This window comes from Schistocerca piceifrons, chromosome 1 (genome assembly GCF_021461385.2).
Source record: "Schistocerca piceifrons isolate TAMUIC-IGC-003096 chromosome 1, iqSchPice1.1, whole genome shotgun sequence".
Classification (NCBI taxonomy): Eukaryota; Metazoa; Arthropoda; class Insecta; order Orthoptera; family Acrididae; genus Schistocerca; species Schistocerca piceifrons.
Window position 1 is genome coordinate 529,874,695 of NC_060138.1, and position 21,684 is coordinate 529,896,378.

The 21,684-nt window shown below is 42.1% G+C and overlaps 1 protein-coding gene across 1 annotated transcript in view; it reads left to right on the plus strand.

Annotated features, from left to right (window-relative positions):
- LOC124746904 overlaps window positions 1-21,684 on the plus strand; it is a 105,832-nt gene that overhangs the window by 77,714 nt on the left and 6,434 nt on the right. Inside the window, exons 14-22 of the mRNA XM_047248948.1 lie at window positions 91-186; window positions 4,659-4,846; window positions 4,930-5,158; window positions 5,414-5,509; window positions 12,898-13,085; window positions 13,168-13,396; window positions 13,653-13,748; window positions 20,691-20,878; window positions 20,970-21,198. Of these exons, the coding sequence (XP_047104904.1) occupies window positions 91-186; window positions 4,659-4,846; window positions 4,930-5,158; window positions 5,414-5,509; window positions 12,898-13,085; window positions 13,168-13,396; window positions 13,653-13,748; window positions 20,691-20,878; window positions 20,970-21,198 (1,539 nt within the window). The remainder of the gene's footprint in view (window positions 1-90; window positions 187-4,658; window positions 4,847-4,929; window positions 5,159-5,413; window positions 5,510-12,897; window positions 13,086-13,167; window positions 13,397-13,652; window positions 13,749-20,690; window positions 20,879-20,969; window positions 21,199-21,684) is intronic.

The window sequence follows — 21,684 nt, forward strand, 5'->3', positions numbered from 1 at the left end:
TCAAGATATGCCTTTTTGGGTTGTAAGTTGTAGAAAACTGATATGCCTATTTCCGTGTTCATACATGACTGTTTCTTCGTGTGTTGACAGTGACGGGTCCCTATTGGGTCCTGGATACAGACTACGAGACCTATTCGGTTGTCTGGGCCTGCAGGGAGCCTACAGATGAAACCTCTAACATTACGGGTAAGTATTTCCCCTTTAGTGTCCATTGCTGCATGTATCCGAAGCAACTTGTTCCTCTTCTAACAGTATTGTATCATCGGTCGCTCGTGACATAAAGCGTTCCTAGTACTTGGGAAACGTTGAGATCTCTCAAGTTTTCAAGAAAGGTTGTCGATTTGATGCGCAAAACACTAGGCTTACTAACCCGACGATGGATATTTGGATATTTCATGGTGATGTATTATAGCGTTTCTGAAGATCGATAGTCTCATCTGTAGCGATCTACATTGATTCCGAAAACAGTGACATATGAAAAAATTTCGCTCTGACTCTCCAAGAGATCGAAAAAGCAGCAGATCATGGCCTGTTCCTGGACCTCCGCAAAGCATTCGTTACAGTTCCGAACTGTAGCCTAATGAACAAAATGTAAAACTGTGTTACTACATCGAAAATTTTCTATGAAACAAAATACAGCATGTCATTCTTTAGGGACAGAAATCTTTAGAGACGTAAGTAATTTCGTACACACCACGAAGAACCGCTATATACACTATGTGATCGAATGTATCAGGACACCTAGCTAAAAATGACTTACAAGTTCGTGGCGCCCTCCATCAGTAATGCTGGAATTCAATATGGTGTTGGCCCACCCTTAGCCTTGCTTCCACTCTCGCAGGCATGCGTTCAAACAGGTGCTCGAAGGTTTCTTGGGGAATGGCAGCCCATACTTCACGGAGTGTTGCACTGAGGAGAGGAATCGATGTCGGTCGGTGAGGCCTGGCACGAAGTCGGCGTTCTAAAACATCCCAAAGGTGTTCTACAGGATTCAGAGCAGGACTCTGTGCAGGCCAGTCCATTACAGGGACGATATTGTCGTGTAACCACTCAGCCATAGACCGGTCATTATGAACAAGTGATCGATCGTGTTGCAGGATACAGTCGCCATCTCCGAATTTCTCTTCAACAGTGAGAAGCAAGAAGGTGCTTTAAACATCAATGTAGGCCTGTGCTGTGATAGTGCCACGCAAAAAAACAAGGGGTGCAAGCCCCCTCCATGATAAACACGACCACACCATGACGCCACCGCCTTCAAATTTTATTGTTGGCACTACACACGCTGGCAGATGAAGTTCACCGGGAATTCGCCATACCCATACCCTGCCATGGGATCGCCCACATTGTGTACCGTGATTCGTCACTCCACACAACGTTTTTCCATTGTTCAATCGTCCAATGTTTACGCTCCTTACACCAAGCGAAGTGTCGTTTAGCATTACCCAGCGTGATGTGTGGCTTATGAGCAGCCGCTCGACTATGAAATCCAAGTTTTCTCACCTCACGCCTAACTGTCATATTGCTTGCGGCGGATCCTGATGGATGTTATGGTCTGGATTGATGTGATGGTCTGGATAGATATCTGCCCATTACACATTACGAACCTCTTCAACTGTCGGCGGTCTCTGCCAGTCAACAGACTAGATTGGCCTGTACGTTTTTTATGGTGTACTTGTCCCTTCACGTTTCTATTTCACTATTACATCGGTAACAGTGGACCTAGGAATGTTTACGAGTGTGGAAACCCGGCATACAAAAGTGTAAATAAGTGACACTCAATCACCTGACGACGTTCGAAGTCCGTGAGTTCCGCCGAGAGCCACCTAATATGAAAAACGAATGTCTTTGGGAGTGTCAGGATACTTTTTATCACATAGTGTAATTAAATTTCACTACATATAAAAAACAGCTTAATGCCTGCTGCTTCGTCCGCGTAGATTCTGTGGACTCCACAGATTTATGTCGTTTTTCCTTAATCGAAATTGTGTATTGTTATATCCACAGGTCACGTGTAAATCTACACACTGTGAAAACGATGTATCTTGTCTGCACAAACTAAGTTGCAGACAAAGTTTTTAGATGTAAGAAAGCATTTTTTCATACGAGATTTGCACTTTTAATCTACACACTGTGAAAACGATGTATCTTGTCTGCGCAAACTAAGTTGCAGACAAAGTTTTTAGATGTAAGAAAGCATTTTTTCATACGAGATTTGCACTTTCGTTGAAAATTGGATTGAATTTATATACTCTTATGCACATTGTTTATGGCCAAATCGACAACCTAGGAACAGTGTGCCTAGTTAACTCAAAAAGATATTCCTTATCATTTAATTGCGTTTAATTGTTGTATCTATCTCATTATCAGTAACGATTAGTTTGCGCAGTAATCACAGAAAAGTTACTTGATGAACATATATTAGGCCTGATGGAAACTTAATGTGTTAAAGATCCAATTCTTTTTTTATGGAATTCTGACAGCGCCCATTTGTCTTGGTGTCTTTTACATAGCTTTCTTTGATTTAGTTCACAAGTCGTAACACCTTCTAAACTTATTACGCTAATTAAGGCCATAGGAGCATGATCTTTTCCAAATGTATTTCTCACCAAAAGCGATTCTGGCAGCCGGAGTCGAAGGTTTTTACTAATCCTGCCTGTTTAATTCTCGCGATGATATTTCCACAGAAACTATCACTCCTAACACACATTTCTTTATTTCTAACCGAGAAGTCAAATAGCAATTTTCATAGATTTAGATTCAAAATGTTTTAATATAATGAAACACTTTCACAAAAATTTTCATCCTCCATTTCAGACCATTAGGGGTTGAATTTTCAAAACACTGAAACACATATTTTTTTCTAATCGAGGAGCCAGATACAAATTTTCATAGATTTACGTTCAAAGAAGCATTCTTAGTGAAATATTTCCATAAAAACCAAATTGCTAGTTCACCATTGCTACGTGTCTGTGTAAAAGATAATCTTTCATCTTCCAGCATCTGCTAAATGCATGTTAATTTGCAAAACAGTCTCTTAGTTCAATATGAAATTGAAGCAACATCTACCTTTGTTCAATTTGAATAAAATTTTGGAAACCTCCAAATGAGTGTCTCCCATGAAATCTATTATACTACTAATGTCTGTGGTAGTAACCAATCGTCATTCCATGATAACAAAATATGCCATATCATGTTATAGTGATATTAAGATATGAATATGGGTTGTTTACATTCATCGTATCATACAATTTGAGAAGGTCTGGACGGTATCAATGTAATCAATGAGCGATTACCTGTTTTGTTCTATTCTCATAATTGCGCCTTATGTATAACAAAAATATGGACTCTCTTAATGTAAATTTTGGTTGGGATTAATGTGTTTGGTGCTAGGCATCCTAAAACAGTCGGCTTTGATAATCTATTAGAAAATTATATCACGCATTTGAGTAATATAGGGGTGGTTTCTTCATTTAGTCATTCATTCTGCTCAGTATTCATACATGGAGATAATAAATTTAACTACCATTTGTTTAGTTTATGAAAGTCTCTGGATAAAACATCTTAAAACATTCAACTCATTAATTGTTCGGACAGGTCCAGGATGTCGTCAAAAATCCACACATTTTATATTTTGTTGGGGGGGGGGGGGGTGGGGGAGGGGGGGCTTCTAACTACAATACCATCACGAGATTTGCTTCAAAAATATTTATAACATTTTGTACTATCTGCTATACCTATGGCATAGTGTCAAAAGTACTAAGTTAGAAAATAATTACCTGCAACCTTTTTATCAATGGTTCCCTAAGACACAATAATCAAATTTCATGAAATGCATTGCAGGCGCCACATCACTACATTAACCCATCTCAAAGCTACGCAACTCTTCTCTATAAATTAAACATGTTTGACGCTACCCACTTAACTTAGAGAAAAAGGAGTGCTCTTATTCACGAAATTTTACCGCAGTACAAAAAACTCATAACCTCTGTAAGCATGAAGAAATTTCTGATGAGCATATTGTATTAAGAAAACTGTGTAAGTGCGTAATTCGGAGACACTTCACGAACAGTTCACTTGATTAGCGGGAACAGAGTTCAATAGATCTAATTTTTATAGCTTAACTACAAGGCGGCACCGATGATAATTTTCAGAAGATTTACATTGCAGCTTGATAAAACATTACTGCAAAGATTATCTGTCCCATCAACCAACTGATACAGCGAAGTCTTAATTCGGCTCTGGATTCCGTAAAAAATGTGTTCCCTCTTAAAGCTCTAACAAAACTGGTACGCTACTCAAAGCATAATAGCGAAAGATTTTATTCAAAATACAGCCATTATCCTATCTGAGAAGTATCTGTAAATTTAGTATACTGTATTGCAACTGAAGAGGTCTAGACGTAAATACGACCATTAAGTTTAACGTGATTAGCAATCTACGTATTTATTCCACACGTAAAAAAGGGTAATGCAGTAGCTGTTTGTACAGATGAGTGAACCAGCGTGCTAGAGCAGTGTAGAATACTTCACGTCATCAGCTTTATGTCATTCCTTCAGAAAGAACGGAAAGCCTAAGGTGGCCGTTGAAATTTCCGAATTATGAACTAGGTGATATCAGAGATAGCAAACGCTAACGCAGCCATATTGAACGTTTTGCAGAGAACTCATGGATCCTGTCACGGAGTGCCCCGCTGACAGCAGAGCAGGAGCAGCAGGTGAATGACAGGCTGGAGACACTGGGTCTGACACGGAGCCGCTACACAGACACCCCACAGGACCCACAACAGTGCACTGTCAGAGTCAGCACATGCGACAAGTCGGCTGTCACAGAATTTGACACTTCTAAGGTAAGACGGTGTGGCTACGGCAGCTGCAGCGAACTTATGACTGTTGAGCTGCTGCTGACCATGATGTATGTGCGTCTGTACAGTATCAGGGCGTGTGGTACGAGATCGCCAGGATGGGAGAGGCTCCGTTCGAGGAGGGCGGCCAGTGCATCACGGCGGAGTACACAGTGGCTGGCGAGAACAATGTGACCGTACACAACAGACTGTTCAGCACGGCTGCGGGGGCCTTCAACGACATCATCGGCTGGGCCGAGTTGGACGACCCTGACTCTGGAGAGGCAAAATTGACAGTGCACTTCCCAGGTATACCAGGTCAGTATCGTGTATTTTGTACGTGTCAATGGCTACATACATTAACGATATCAACAAGGTATTTTTTGAAATCTAACAGAAGTGACTGTCAGCACAGGATCTTGGATAAGCGATGAAAAAACATAATCCACATTATTTCTGAGAATCTTTCTGTTGAAATATACACCAGAGAAACTGCATTTTACATTACATGTTGCAGGAAACCCATATGTTCATTTTAGTGTCACACATGCTTGTTTTTCTGTGTGTTGACAGTGACGGGTCCTTATTGGGTCCTGGATACTGACTATGGCAGCTACTCAATTGTCTGGGCCTGCAGGGAGCCTACAAATGAAACCTCCAACATTACTGGCAAGTATTTCTCTTTTAGTGTCCATTGCTGAATGTGTCAGGAACAATTTACTGACATCTTCAGACGCGAAAGTAACTTAGAGCATAAAGAAAAGGAGAGTTTCTCTATTTACGTGTCCTAATGGACAACGTCGGAAGTTGAATTATATTTTCGCAGATGATGCTGAGGTGTATAGTGAAGTCACAATGCGAGAAAATTCTAGCGAAATGGAGGTTGATGTACGTAAGATCCACACTTGGTGTAGGCATTGGCAGCTGTCTCGAAGTATCCAAAGTTAAACGATTGCTCATGAATATGCAGAACGAGCCGTTATTTTATGATTATAGGGCTTCGTAGGCACATTTATGGAGTACCAGTGGTCTGCCTGTATTTGCACCGGCAGTACTACGTAATCATAGCCGGAAAACTTGCATCGAATAACGGTAATTTTGTTTACGGGTTACTGTGTTGAGTTTGATTAAAATTCAGAGAACAACCGTAAGTAATTGCGTACTAACTCCAAATTCTCAGGAGGCACAATGATATCGACAAAGATCATAGAAATTCCGCCAAGTTGCACGGGATATTGATAAACTATAAGCACAAACCTTCCACGTAAATCAGTCTACCTATCACTGAAAACTGTATAATAAGCCTAAACTAGTACCTGTGGTTGAACTTACATAGAGGCAGAAGATCATTACATATTTACAATCCAATACAGTATGTTGTGATCTAAGACTGTTTAGACAGATCAATCTAATGTGAGACGAGCACATAAAATTATCTCAGCTAAGGCAAATGAGAGACTGCGATTTCGTGAGAGAATTTTCGGGATGTGTTATCCATAAACAAAGGAGGTAGTTTACAAAACCTCCTTCTATCAATGCTTAAATATAGCTCTTGAGCCTGAAACCCAAACTGGGCAGGTTAGAGTAAACACGGAAGATACAAAGAACAGCAGCATGTGTTGTCATAAATTTATTCAGTAAATGTCAAAAGCCTCGAAGATGCGAAGCCAACTTCAGTGGCACACGCTGTAAGATAATCGTTGTGCACCGTGGTGTACTTTGCTATTAAATTTCCGAGAGCTTATGTTTCTGGGAGCGTCACCCAACATCTTGTTTCCTCTTATGTATTTTTAGAAAAAAGTCATGAATATAAAACTAGACACATTGGAATTCACACGGACGCTTATCAACAAGTGTTCTTTCTGCATACCTTTCGCAACTGTAACAGGAAGACTTAGTTGTAATGGTTGTTCATCCGTGGATGAGTTGTGTCTACATTAAAGTTCTAGTTAAATAATTACACTATTTTACTTTAGCAGTTACACGAAAAAAAACTAATACGGACTTGTGGAAGTTAAACTTCCGCAGTGATGATCCTAAGCTCAGTGGGTTTATTACGACATACCTATCTATGTAACCTAATAACAAAATACCGCTACTGCACCAATATTATCTACCTTGTTAACAGTTATAGACTCAAAGTAACCAGTATTTGTCAAAAATTATTTTGGCTTCTACATTTCTTGACAGTCGTCGTAGCTAGTACAGCATAAATTTGTTACGAACCAGAATTCATCTGGCGAGCGGGCAAACGAGAATTATTACGCGGACTGGGATCAAATTGCTACACGCTACATACGTGTTTCAGAATGTTAAATCAGCAATCCCAAACCTGACTCTCCCTTTTTCGTATACATATTTTCATAAACCCGAAAGAGTCTAAAAACAATGCATCTGACTGAATTTCGAGAATGAAAATTATCATGTAAACTTCCTGCTAAGAAAAACAAAATTGTTTCTGGTAGAGTGCGTTACGTGGGGATACAAAAATAAAAGAAAAAAATTCGGAATAACATTGCCGTGGGAGAGCTTGTGTAGTACGCATTTCTGACGCTAGGCGGGAGTACCGTAACTCATTGCCAGTTGAGAGCCGGCTGTGTTGTCGACTTGGCTTGTTCTGTTCATCTGCAATGATTGTTTTTGCTAGGGCTGTTTTGTTCTTGTTTCGTTTTTCATGACGGTAAGTTTAAGTGAACAACGTGCTGCTGTGAAGTTTTGTTTTCTATTCGTTAAAAATGCTGCTGATACTGTTTTAATGTTGAAAACAGCTTACCAAGATGACGCTATGGAAGAAACTCAAGTGTCCAAGTGTTTTGCTCGATTTAAAAGTGGCGACATGTAGATTGCTGACAAACATCATTCAGGACGTTCATCAACTGCCCGAATCGACGAAAACATTGAAAAATTTTAAGAGCTTGTGCTCACAGACCAATGACACACAACTGTCATAGATTACGCAAGTGTTCGTCGAAAAGGACCCGATTTATGAGAGACAGGAGACTGATTCTTCCACCAGGACAACGCACCTGCACACATTTATTACACCGCCAAGGGACAATAGAAGTTAGTATGTGACATAAATTTCAGCTTGATACGTCTGCTCGTTTCTGAAAAAAAGGGTTCTGAATCGTCGGACAGAATGACAGGCAGACAACAGAATGATCTCATAAGAGTTCCGTTTTCACCGACTTTGGTACGGAGCCCTAAATACTGACAGCGCTAGTGAACTTCGAAACGAAGGAACTGTAATCGGGTGCACCTATTAAATTCATCACATGGAATAATCAAGTAGCATTTGGGGCTTGCTGCATTGAATTCGGGCTCAGATATTACTTTTTACGACCCCAAACATGGATAACGCTGCAAGTGTGTAGTTTGTAACAGGAAGTTAACACATATGCAACCATAATAAGTTATAATACGAGGGGTACCCAAAGAAATGGAATTATTGGTTGTTAGCTATATTTTTCAAATTTTTTATAAAAGAACGTTATTCCCTTCAAAATACTCTCCATTACAACTATTGCAGTCAAAATATTCGGCCATTTAATGGGGCATATTTCGATACTCGCAAACTCACTCATCAAAACGAAAGAGTACTTTCCATTGATCTAGATTCATGAAATTTTGCAACAAGCAAGGTGTCACAGTATACATAAAGGAAAAAATCCGAAAATTGTTAATCTGTACTTATATGATACGAAAAATATACTTCCTTCTTAATTTGTTATGTGATTTCAGACTTGAAATTAAAATATCCCCCGAAGTCTTGAAATCTCCGTGGCTGATATCTCGCCAGTGTTAAAAAACCGTCGAGATCTTGCATACTGGGAATGGCTGCACTGTCTATACGCATAACCAAGTTTGTACAGAGCCCTGTTGCCCTCTCGAATCGGGCCAATTTTTGTAACTATGTGCAATGTAAATAATGCAGATCGTCATAGATAGGGATCTGTAAAAAAAAAATTAAAAAAAGAAACGATAGATACTCACGACCGGCAGCTGACATGTGTTTGCAGTGTTGCGAACCTAAGTTTCTTTGACATACTGTAAAATTAGAACTGTTGCAGGTCTACGTGACCTACAACAACGTCAACTCCTTCTTAAGTGACGTTTGACGTCCCTCTAAAATGTATTTAAAGTCATTCATCTCCCCTCCAACCTTAAGGAATATGATGTCACAAAGTAAAGTATAAACATGTACTTAATAATAGAATTACGCTGCCTGCACTATCTTAATAAATACATAACCCATAACATAAAAGTTTTTTCTGTTGCACACTGAATTGGTTATAATGTATATTAATGTGTTAGAAACCACACTTGAGTTCACAGTCGTTCGGCAAACCTGTCCACCGGTGTACGAAAATGATATTAAGGACATTTTTACCCAAAATAAAAACGACTGACAATTTATGTACAATTTGTCTCATGTTAAATTAATTTTCGAACTGATTTCAAAACAGGTCATAGATTTTGCTAGCATGTAATATTTCCAAAGTACTCTAGAATTTGGTATTCAGCTGATGCTTGTGGATTACAGCTGAATGTGTAAAACGTAACGCTAAAATCTGTGGCACTGTATCTGTGAACGGACTTCATGCCTCACTGCAGCTTTCCATTTGCCACGACACAAAGAGGGGTAGGGTGGCGATACCATCCTCTTGGCCCCCTTGTATCCCCAGGAAAGACCTCCACTACTCAGTTTGATAGCAGGTTGAATGGAACTGGGCTTTGCTCGTGGGACTGAACATTGGCAAATCCCCAACAGTTCCTGGAACTGAAGACGAGATCTTTTCGACCAGAGTCTAGTCAGCTATCAGCTAGACCGTCACAGGACGTGTGCGTATATAATATGATATCTTCTCATCCAAAATCTGTTCAATAAATGTCACTTTGCAAAACAATCTTTTAATTCAGTGCGAAACCTATGTAACAACTCTCTTCATTCATTTGAGACATAATTTTGGAATTAGCCAAACGAGTAGGTCTCCCATGTGACCTGTTGTGATACTAAGGTCTGTAGCAGTAACCGATGCCTGTTTCATATGGGATAACGAATTAAAGTGTTTACTAGATGTGAAATATGGATTATTTACAATAATCATACAATAATTTCAGAACGATTGGGTGGTTACAATTGAATCAGGGAACAATCATTAACGTTGTCCTATTGTCACAAATATGTCTTGTCTATAAGAAAAAAGTGGACTCTCTTGATGTAAGTTTTGGTTACGGCCAAATGGTTTGGTGTTAGGTGTCGTGAACGACGCTGCTTAGATAATCTGTTATGAAATTGCATCATACACTCAAATAACATATTTTTTCCGAATTTGAGGGGTGGTTTCTTTTTTTATTCTTTTCTCCTGCTTCTCATTTAATTTTCTTATTTATTCCTAGGAATAATTAATTTCCATATCCTTTTTTAGCTTATGAAAACTGTCATTTAATCATTTTAAACCATTCAACTGACAATTTATTCAAATAGACCAAGAATTTCGTCAGTTGCTCACATATTTCGTTTTCTGGGGGTTTTATAACTAGAAATGGCAAAAAAATGTACGATTTATTGTAATACAGGCCCATTAAAAAATAAGGAACAGACTTCAAACATTTATTGCTTCCAAATTACAAAAGATAGAAACACAATTCCAACGTTCCTGGAAAGAAAAAAGTTATTATTTATGCATTCAATGTGAGCACCATGTGTTACACGACATATATCAAAACAGTGGCTCATTTCCTGCCACACACCAAGCAGCTTCAACAATGCGAGGTCGCAAACTTTAAAGAGCGTCAGGCATAGGGTGAGGGGGGTGGGGGGGGGGGGGATAAATATGGGTTCGTCTACGTAACGCCACACACAAAAGTCAGAAGGTGTGAGCTCTGGAGACATGGGGGGCGATGGGAGGCGGCCGGCGATGAAGTACATTTTCTGCTCCTCCTCCTCCAGTCTAAAGTTCCGGAAAGATGTCATTCAGGTAACGTCGGACGCGCTTAGAGAAATGAAGCGCAGCACCATCTAGTATGAAAATGAAGTCATCTGAATCGTCTTTAAGTGAGGAAATAATCAGTTTTGAAGTGTGCCTAATAGGTTAGTTCTGTCACAGTTTTCTCCATGAAGACGAAAACGACAGCGCCAATGCGGCCAACACTGGAACGTCTACCCGCACTGTCCCAATTTTAAACAGTTATCTGTCCAGGAACATTGGAATTATGGTGCTACCTTTTGTAATTTGGAGGATTTAAATGTTTGAAATCTGTTCCCTCTTTTTGAATAGCCTGTATTTCTTACACATCTGGCACAGTCTCCGAGAATCTAAATTCGAATACAATTTCCTGCAACCTTTATGTCGATAATTTTAATTGGATAAATTTCATTTGGTATGTTTCAGTCGCGACCTGAATACGCTAATCTATTTCGAAGCTACGCATCCCTTCTCAACAAATAACTCACGCGCTGTCCACTCAACTTAAGGAAGAAAAAGCGCCGTTATTCTAGAAATTTTGCCGCAGTAAGAGCACTATCATAACAGTGAGAAACATGAAGTAATTAATGATGCATACATTGTACTGAAGAAGAGTGAGCGAGTCCTTGAAGCTGAGATACTCCTATAACAGTCCATTTGACTAGCGAGAGAGAATAGCTTTACACCTATAAAATTTGTATAGCGGAATCACAAGGAGAAACCACTGATCTTCAACAGCTTCACAAAATATCTTGATAAAATGTTACAGCGCAGACAGTCCAACTGATGCTGCAAGGTTGTAATTCAGCTCTGGATTCGGAACAAAGGTGTTCAGTCCTAAAGCTCCCACAGGTATGGTATACTAATAACGGAGAGTGGTGAGGTTCGAGTCCTCCCTCGGGCATGGGTGTGTGTGTTTGTCCTTAGGATAATTTAGGTTAAGTAGTGTGTAAGCTTAGGGACTGATGACCTTAGCAGTTAAGTCCCATAAGATTTCACACATATTTGAACATTTTGAGAATGTTGACACACTTTATTCAAACTATAGTCACCATACTATTTGACAAATTCCATTTGTAGCCATCACAAAAATTGCTGTATCGTCCGAACAAGACACAGCCAGAGAAATAGCACCACAGGTGCAGAGATGAGAGCTGGTGCCAGTGCCATAGAGACTCGCCACTTGCGCGAGTTCCACCAGCGCCAAGGGCGGCGCTAACAATGAAGATATCGACTTCGCCTCGGTCAATTGCCAGCCGAGTACAATCCGCCAACGACCGGACCGCAACGGACAGAAGCATACTCGGAAGATAGACGAGCAGCTCTCGCCCACTTGGTTATAGGTCATCGTCCAGAGGTGACTGAGACTGGGAACGTGGTTAAGTGAACTGTTAGAAGTGAACAGACAGTTGTTGTAAATTGAAGTCTGCCCACGATTATTTGCACTTAAGCACTGAGAGCATTTATTTTGTTATATTACCAGCAGTGTTACAGACTTCATATTTCAACCAGTCACAAAAATAAGTAACCCTTCTAACTCATTTCTGTGACTTTGTTACTGATTGGTTGGAGTGTTGTAGAACCTTCGTTCTCCTATCCTGTTACCTGACCCTGGGACATAGGTGTGTAATAGTGGCAGAGAGAAATTGTCTTAGCTGTGTACTGAACCAGAAGCCGTTCAACGAACTCACAAATTCGACCTCCACAGCCGTAGCGACGAGGCCTTTACAAAACTGGCGATGAGAGTTTACAAAAAGAAATATATTGCAACTGAAGGAACTAGATGTAAATATCATTGCAGGGTAATATCGATAACAAAATTAAATGTAACATGACGAAACGTTTTCGTATTTCTTCCATATGCGAAATGGGAGTAATGGAAAAACTTTACCTTCAGAATTTCATTCAGCTCGACAAACGAGCGAACCAAGTGCGCTAGAACACTCCGGTATTCATCATGTCGTCAGAGATATATCCTTCCACGAGAAAGAACAGATAGTCGATAGTGGCCGTCAAAATCTCCAAATTCTGCATTAGAAAGTAGCAAAATTGGCAAACGTTAACACAGCCCTTTCGTACGTTTTGCAGAGAACTCGTGGATCCTGTCACGGAGTGCCCAGCTGACAGATGAGTTGGAGCAGCAAGTGAATGACAAGCTGGAGGCCCTGGGTCTGACACGGAGCCGCTACACAGACACCCCACAGGACCCACAACAGTGCAGTGTCAGAGTCAGCACGTGCGACAAGGCTGTAGTCACCGAATTTGATACTTCTCAGGTAACACCGGATGTAGTTATGGCAGTTGTGATTGTGGCTGTGAACAGCTACTGACCATTATACCTCCCGTGCGTCTGTACAGTATCAGGGCGTGTGGTACGAGATCGCCAGGTTGGGAGAGGCTCCGTTCGAGGAGGGCGGCCAGTGCATCACGGCGGAGTACACAGTGGCTGGCGAGAACAACGTGACCGTACACAACAGACTGTTCAGCACGGCTGCGGGGGCCTTCAACGACATCATCGGCTGGGCCGAGTGGGACGACCCTGAATCCGGAGAGGCCAAATTCACGGTGCACTTCCCAGGCGTACCAGGTCAGTATGGCGTGGTTTTTAAGTTACAATGGCTACATCCATTAACCACCTGAACAAGCTATTGATTCCACTACTAGATCTGTAACAGAAGTAACTGTGAGCATAAAGTATTGAATAACGCTGATAGGATCTAACATACATTATTTCTGAGGATCACTCTATTTAAATGTAAAGAACGAAATTAATTTTTTTTTGTACAGTTACTTATATGCTCATTTCAGTGTTCAAAAATCGTTGTTTTTTCGTGTGTTGTCAGTGACGGGTCCATATTGGGTTCTGGATACTGATTACGAGAGCTACTCAATTGTCTGGGCCTGCAGGGAGCCTACAGATGAAACCTCAAACATTACGGGTAAGTATTTCTCTTTTGGTGTCCATTGCTATATGTAGGCGAAATAACTTACTCCTCTTCTAGCAGAAGCGTAGCTTTGGTCGCAGGAAACCTGCAGCATTCCTAGTGATAAGAAAAAAGTTCAGGCCAGTCCTTGCTTCAAGGGTGTTTAGATTTGACAAAGAAAACCAAGCCTATTGAAGAATTTTTGAAGTTTCATGCTCGAGTAATATGGCACTTCTGCGGATCGATAATCTGCTCTGTAGGGATCAGTATGGATTCCGAAAACAGATCTATTTCTCCATGACATCGAGAAAGCACTAAGTACTGCCGCCCAAGTAGATGCCGTGATCCTGAAGTTAAATATTGCTCTTCCTTCCGAAATCCGTACTAGACCGAACTGATACACAAACTACGAAAGATCTAAAGAAGAGCAGCGTGTGTCATTACAGGTTTATTCAGTAAATACGAAGATTTCACGGAGATGCGGAGCCAACTTTAGAGGCAGACGCTAAAAGTAGGCGCTGTGCATTTTTCTATCAAATTTTCGAGAGATAATGTTATTGGAAGCGTAAATCAACATCTTGGATCGTCCTACGTTTTTATAGGAAAGGGTTATGAATATGAAATTAGAAACGTTCTAGATCGCACGGAAGGTGACCAACAAAATTTCTTTCCGCACACCATTCGCGATTGGAACGGGAAGTGTTGCAATTGTTTGTGGTGCACAAAGTACCCTCCATAAAGTGGCTTGCGGAGTACGTATGTAGATGTTCACTGAACCGCCAAAGAAACTGGTATAGGGATGTGCATTCAAATACAGAGATGTACAAACAGGCAGAATACGGCACTGTGGTCGGCAACGCCTATATACACTATGTGATAAAAATGATCCGGACACCCCCAAAAAACATACGTTTTTCATATTAGGTGCCTGGTGCTGCCACCTACTGCCAGGTACTCCATATCAGCGACCGCAGTAGTCATTAGACATCGTGAGAGAGCAGAATGGGGCGCTCCGCGGAACTAACAGACTTCGAACTTGGTCAGGTGATCGGGTGTCACTTGTGCCATACGTCTGTACGCGAGATTTCCACACTCCTAAACATCCTTAGGCCGACTATTTCCGATGTGATAGTGAAGTGGAAACGTGAAGGGACACGTACAGCACAAAAGCGTACAGGCCGATCTCGTCTGTTGACTGACAGAGACCGCCGACAGTTGAAGAGGGTCGTGATGTCTAATAGGCAGACATCTATCCAGACTATCAAAAAGGAGTTCCAAACTGCACCAGGATCCACTGCAAGTACTATGACAGTTAGGCGGGAGGTGAGAAAATTTGGATTTCGTGGTCGAGTGGCTGCTCATAAGCCACACTTCACGCCGGTAAGTGCCAAACTTCGCCTCGCTAGGTGTAAGGAGAATAAACATTGGACGATTGAACTGCGGAAAAGCGTTGGGTAGAGTGAAGAACCACGATACACAATGTGGCGATCCGATCACAGGGTGTGTGTATGGCGAATGCCCTGTGAACGTCATCTGCCAGCGCGTGCAGTGTCAACAGTAAAATTCGGAGGCGATGGTGTTATGGTGTGGTCGTGTTTTTCATGAAGTGGGCTTGCACTCCTTGTTTCCCATCGCATTGTCTCAGCACAGGAACAGTGCGGGGTAGCCGAGCGGTATTAGGCCCCTTGCCACTGTCCGCGCGGCTCACCCGTCGGAGGTTCGAGTGTGTGTTGTCCTTAGCGTAAGTTAGTTTACGTTAGATTAAGTGGTTTGTAAGCTCAGGGACCGATGACCTCAGCAGTTTTGTCCCATAAGACCTTACCACATATTTCCAAAAAAAAATTCCACCACAGGCCTACATTGAGTTTTACTTAACTTCTTGCTTCCCACTGTTGAAGAGCAATTGGGGGATGGCGACTGCATCTTTCAACACGATAGAGCTGCTGTTCATAATGCACGTCAGTGGCGGAATGGTTACATGACAATAGCATCCCTGTAATTGATTGGCCCGCACAGAGTCCTGACCTGAATCCCTGAATCCTATAGAACATCTTTGGGATGTTTTGGAACGCCGACTTGGTGCCAGGCCTCACCGACCGACATCGATACTTCTCGTCAGTGCAGCACTCTGTGAAGAATGGGCTGTCATTCTCCAAGAAACCTTCCTGCACCTGATTGAACGTATGCCTGCGAGAGTGGAAGCTGTCATCAAGGCTAAGGGTGGGCCAAAACCATATTGAATTCCAGCATTACCGACGGAGGGCGCCACTTCACCACTTCCACTGGCTACCAAACTCCCCAGACATGGACATTATTGAGCATATCTGGGATGCCTTGCAACGTGCTCTTCAGAAGGGGTCTCCACCTCCTGGTACTCTTACGGACTTATCGACAGCCCTGCAGGATTCATGGTGTCAGTTCCCTCGAGCACTACTTCAGACATTACTTGAGTCCATGCCACGTCTTGTTGTGGCACTCCTATGTGCCCGCGGGGGCCCTATATGATACTAGGCTGGCGTACCACTTTCTTTGGCTCTTCAGCGTAGTTGTTCATGCAGGGAATGATTGTACGCACAATTGAAGTTCTTTTCAAATAATTCCACTATTTCACTTTAGGAGTTACATGTCTGCACTTGTGTAAGTTCAGTTTCATTGTGGTGAAAGACTGTGCAGAACATTTCGCGCAGTGACACTTCAACATGCCGCGTTTCCTAAGCTCAGCGGTCTTACTGTGACAGACTAATACAAACTGATAAGAAAATATCGCTATTGCACCAATATTCACTTCTGAGTTAAAAGTGACACGCTGTAGATCCCCATTGCTGATCATTAATGATTTTGCCTTTTAGGCTTCTTGACAGTCGTCGTAGCTAATAAAGTTACGTCCTTGTTTCAGAATGTTAAACCAATGTTCCTTAACTTGGCTTTTACGCGTATTTATTTTCACAAACCCAAAAGAGTAAGAAATAACGCATTTGCTTTTTCAAGTCACTCCTGATGTCCCTGTATAATGTTTTTACAGAGATTCACCTCCCTACTACTTTAAGATATTTGATGTCAGAAAACACATTACAAACATTTATTTACCAATACAATTAAGGAGCCTAAGGGCTGCGACTATTTGAATTTACACTGAAGGGCCAAAGAAACTGGTACACTTGCCTAATCGTGTAGGGCCCCAGCGAACGTGCAGAAGTGCCGCAACACGCCGTTACATGGACTCGAACAATGTCTGAAGTAGTGTTTGAGGGATTGACACCTCGAATCCTGCAAGGCTCCCCATAAATCCGGAGGCGACGAGGGGTTGGAGATCTCTTCTGAACAGCACGTTGCAATGCATCGCAGATATGCTTTAATGTTCATGTCTGGTAAATTTGATGGTCATCGGAAGCATTTAAACTCAGAAGAATGTTGCTGCAGCCAGTCTGTAGCAATTCTGGACGTGTGAGGTTTCGCATTATTCTGCTGGAATTGTCCAAGTCCTTCGAAATGAACAATGGAGTTGAATGGATGCAGGTGATCAGACAGGATGCTTATGTACGTGTCACCTGCCAGAGCCGTATCTCGACGTATCAGGTGTCCCATATCATACCAACTGCACACGCCCTACGTCATTACAGAGCCTCCACTAGCTTGAACAGTTCCCTCATGACATGCAGGGTCCATGGATTCATGAGGTTGTGCAGAAATCTGCACAAATAAGGCTACACACAAAAATACCTGAGGCGCAGAAAATTTGAAATAATCGCACAAGCGACTACCGATACAAGTTTACCTCTCCTTAAAATTACTATTATTCAGAAGTGAAAATACCAGCGCCTGCTGATGCAATAACTCAAGCATACTCATCTACAAAGGTTGCTTTGCCTCCCACACAGATTATGTTATAATGCAATTCCATCTGTGGAACTTATAACAGGGAACACTCATACACTTGCATGGCATATAGCCCGGAACACAAATTGCAATCAGTAACACTCACCAATGATCATGCACTCAGTCACTCATAGTTGTGTTTACATAACTGATCCAGTTCTACATAACACAAAATGAAATGATAATTAAATCAAGACCCTAAGCTGTCGACAGGCGTTGATATACATGAATGGGGGCTCTAATGGCTCTGAGCACTATGGGACTTAACATCTATGGTCATCAGTCCCCTAGAACTTAGAACTACTTAAACCTAGCTAACCTAAGGACATCACACAACACCCAGTCATCACGAGGCAGAGAAAATCCCTGACCTCGCCGGGAATCGAACCCGGGAACCCGGGCGTGGGAAGCGAGAACGCTACCGCACGACCACGAGCTGCGGACATACATGAATGGGAACAGTTGGAAATGTGTACCCTGACCGGGAATCGACCCCAGGACCTCCTGCTTACATGGCTGATGCTCTATCAGTCTGAGTCACTGAGGGTACAAAGGATAGTGCGACTGCAGGGATTTATCCCTTGCACGCTCCACGTGAAACCCACATTCCAACTTAATGTCCACACACTACATTCGTAGTGCCCCTGCCCATTACACTCATTACTCAAGGCAGACAATTTTACCGAGTCTCGTAAGAGTTCGGGCAATGTGTGTGCATCCAGCACAGAAGGAGAAGGTCAATGGCCTGTTAGCCTTAACTATATATGAAGATGGTATCTGTTTCTTTCGAACATGTCCAAAAGAACAGATACCATCTTCATACATAACACAGACGTGGCCTTACAATATCAACTACTCAGAAATAAGAAAACAACACTTAACTTCACTCATGTTCGAAGGAGCCGTGACTTGGCAAGCGTCCAGCCAGGGTGTTATTGCCTCCAATAGGTACAAGTGGTCGTCGAGGTGCCATAACATTTGAGCTTGCAGAGTATGCCTGGAAGTTACTGAACAGCTTGCGTGTGACGTCCGTAGGTCTTGCCACAGCTCGCCGCTACCAATCCTTAAGCGGTCCGGCATGGCTTGTCCCTGACCAATTTAACCATTCGCCGCTTCCAATCACGTGCCCTTCAGCCAACTCCCTCTCCAGGCCCCACCAAACCAACAACATACACACTTCGACCAAAGACCTTAGCTCGCGGCACACGATCAAATCGACATTGGCAACCAAAGTCGTTAGTGACGCCAGTGAAATTGCATGCCGCCAAGATAAAAATAGCCACGGCTCAGCTGTATGTGCATCTCTGCTTTCTCGTCCTCAGTTGGCTTGTGAACAATACCTGCCATTCCTATCCTGTTTCGTTACTGGTGACGAGGCGTGGTGTCTTTACGCCAACAGAAGGAAAAGAAAGGAATCGATGAGCCCAAGCAAAGCAGAAATTCCACTTACAAAGACCTTCGCACATCCACAAAAGATAACATGGAACGGCGACGGTATGTTGTACTACGAATTGCTTCCCCGAGATGTAGCCATCGCTGCTGATACGTACTGTCAACCATTGAGACGTCTTGCAGACTCAGTCAAAGAACAATGACCAGGAAGCCTGCGTAAAGTCATGGTACTCCATGATAATGCCCACTTGCATTCTGCTAGACTGTCAAGAAAGACACTATACTGAAACTGCGTTGGGAAGTCGTTCCGCACCCACCTTATTCACCTAATCTTGCGCCATCAGATTTTCATCTTTTCCGCTCTCTGTCGAACAACCTCCAACGAACATCATGCCAGATGAAAATATGCTCCGAACATGACTGGATGAGTTCTTAGCCTGAAAACCACGTGATTCCTACGGTCGCGGAATCGAAGAGTTACCCTAGCGTTGACAAACTGTTGTAAATACTGAAGAAAAATAGATTATTCATGACCAGAGTACCTTTTTATTCGTATCTGTTGTGAACTTTTGGGAAAACGCAACGAATATACACACCAACCTGATAGAACGGTAACATTGGATTTTATTTTGAAGAAGTACAATTTATTGCTAACTCGCTTATGCCCTTTGCATACAGTCTGAGGATTTAGGTCGGAACATAAATATTGCAGCATTTATGTCAAGGACTCCCTACAAACGAATAATTGATATAAATCTATTAGAATGCGTGTTCTTGCTTGTCCTAGCAAATAAAAATTGTATGCAATCTATTTCAGACGCGACTTGACTACGCTATTACCATCTATATGCTATAGAATTCTTTTACACAAATTAAATAACTCAGGTAATATCCAGTCAACATACGTAAAAAGCGCTGTTATCAGCGAAATTTTTGCGCAGTACAAGAAAAATGATAACTTGTTTAAGCATGAAATAGCTTCTGACGCGTATATTTTATTTAAAAAAGTGAATAACTGCGTGATTTGGAGATACTTTGATAACAGTTCTATTGATTAACGAGAATAGTGTTGGATCGACCAATTTCTATAGCAGAATCACAAGGCGGCACCGATCGTTAACGTCAACAGGGTTACAATATATATTGATAAAATATTACTACAATGACTGACCGTCACAACGACAGACTGATGGAGCAATGTCGTGATTCTGCACGGGATTCAGTACCAACGTGTTCCTCCTAAAGCTCTCACGAGACTGCTACACTACTCGGTGAGGAATGGCCAGAGTCTTTATCGAAGCTATATCCACATTTATATGTGCAAACCATGACTGTAAATCATCACACATTGTAATGTATTGCACTATGTTTCAACTGAAGGGGGCTAGACGTAAATATCATAGTAGGGAAATGTCCACTCAAGAAATTTATTTTCACTTAACGAACCATCTTCGTACATCGTCCGTATGTGAATCAAGTGTAATGCAATAACTATGTTTATTGAATTTCTCTCAGGGCCAGATGAGTGAACAAAATATGCTAGAGCACACAGTATTCATCAATTAGTCAGCTATATGTCGTTCGACAAGAAAGAATAGACAGTCGAAAGTGACTGTCGAAATCTGCGAATCTGAATTTGAAAGTAGCAAAATTGGCAAATGCTAACAAGCCGTACGGTATGTTTTGCAGAGAACTCCTGGATCCTGTCACGGAGAGCCCAGCTGACAGAAGAGCAGGAGCAGCAGGTGAATGACAGGCTGGAGGCGCTGGATCTGCCACGGAGCCGCTACACAGACACCCCACAGGATCCACAACAGTGCACTGTCAGAGTCAGCACATGCGACAAGCCGGCTGCCACGGAATTTGACACTTCTAAGGTAACTCCCGATGTAGTTATGGCGGTTGCAGCTGTGAACTTCTGACTACTGACATGCTACTGACCACTTTGCCTCCTGTATGTTTGCGCAGTATCAGGGCGTGTGGTACGAGATCGCCAGGTTGGGAGAGGCTCCGTTCGAGGAGGGCGGCCAGTGCATCACTGCGGAGTACACAGTGGCTGGCGAGAACAACGTGACCGTACACAACAGACTGTTCAGCGCATCTACTGGGACCTTTAACGACATCATCGGCTGGGCCGAGTTGGACGACCCTGACTCCGGAGAGGCCAAATTCACGGTGCACTTCCCAGGTGTGACAGGTCAGTATCATGTAATTTGCATGTGACGTCTGCTACATACACCAGCAACCTCAAGAAGGTATTGATTCCACTAGTGGATGTATAACGGAAGTGGCAGTGAGCATATAATATTGTTTAAAAGATGAAATGGTACACTATTTCTAAATACCATTCGATTAAAGTGTACACCAAAGAAATTTCTTTTTACACTGGAAGATGTAGAAAACTTACATGTATACAGGGTGTTACAAAAAGGTGCGGCCAAACTTTCAGGAAACATTCCTCACACACAAAGAAAGAAAATATGTTATGTGGACATGTGTCCAGAAACGCTTACTTTCCATGTTAGAGCTCATTTATTACTTCTCTTCAAATCACATTAATCATGGAATGGAACACACAGCAACAGAACGTACCAGAGTGACTTCAAACACTTTGTTACAGGAAATGTTCAAAATGTCCTCCGTTAGCGAGGATACATGCATCCACCCTACGTCGCATGGAATC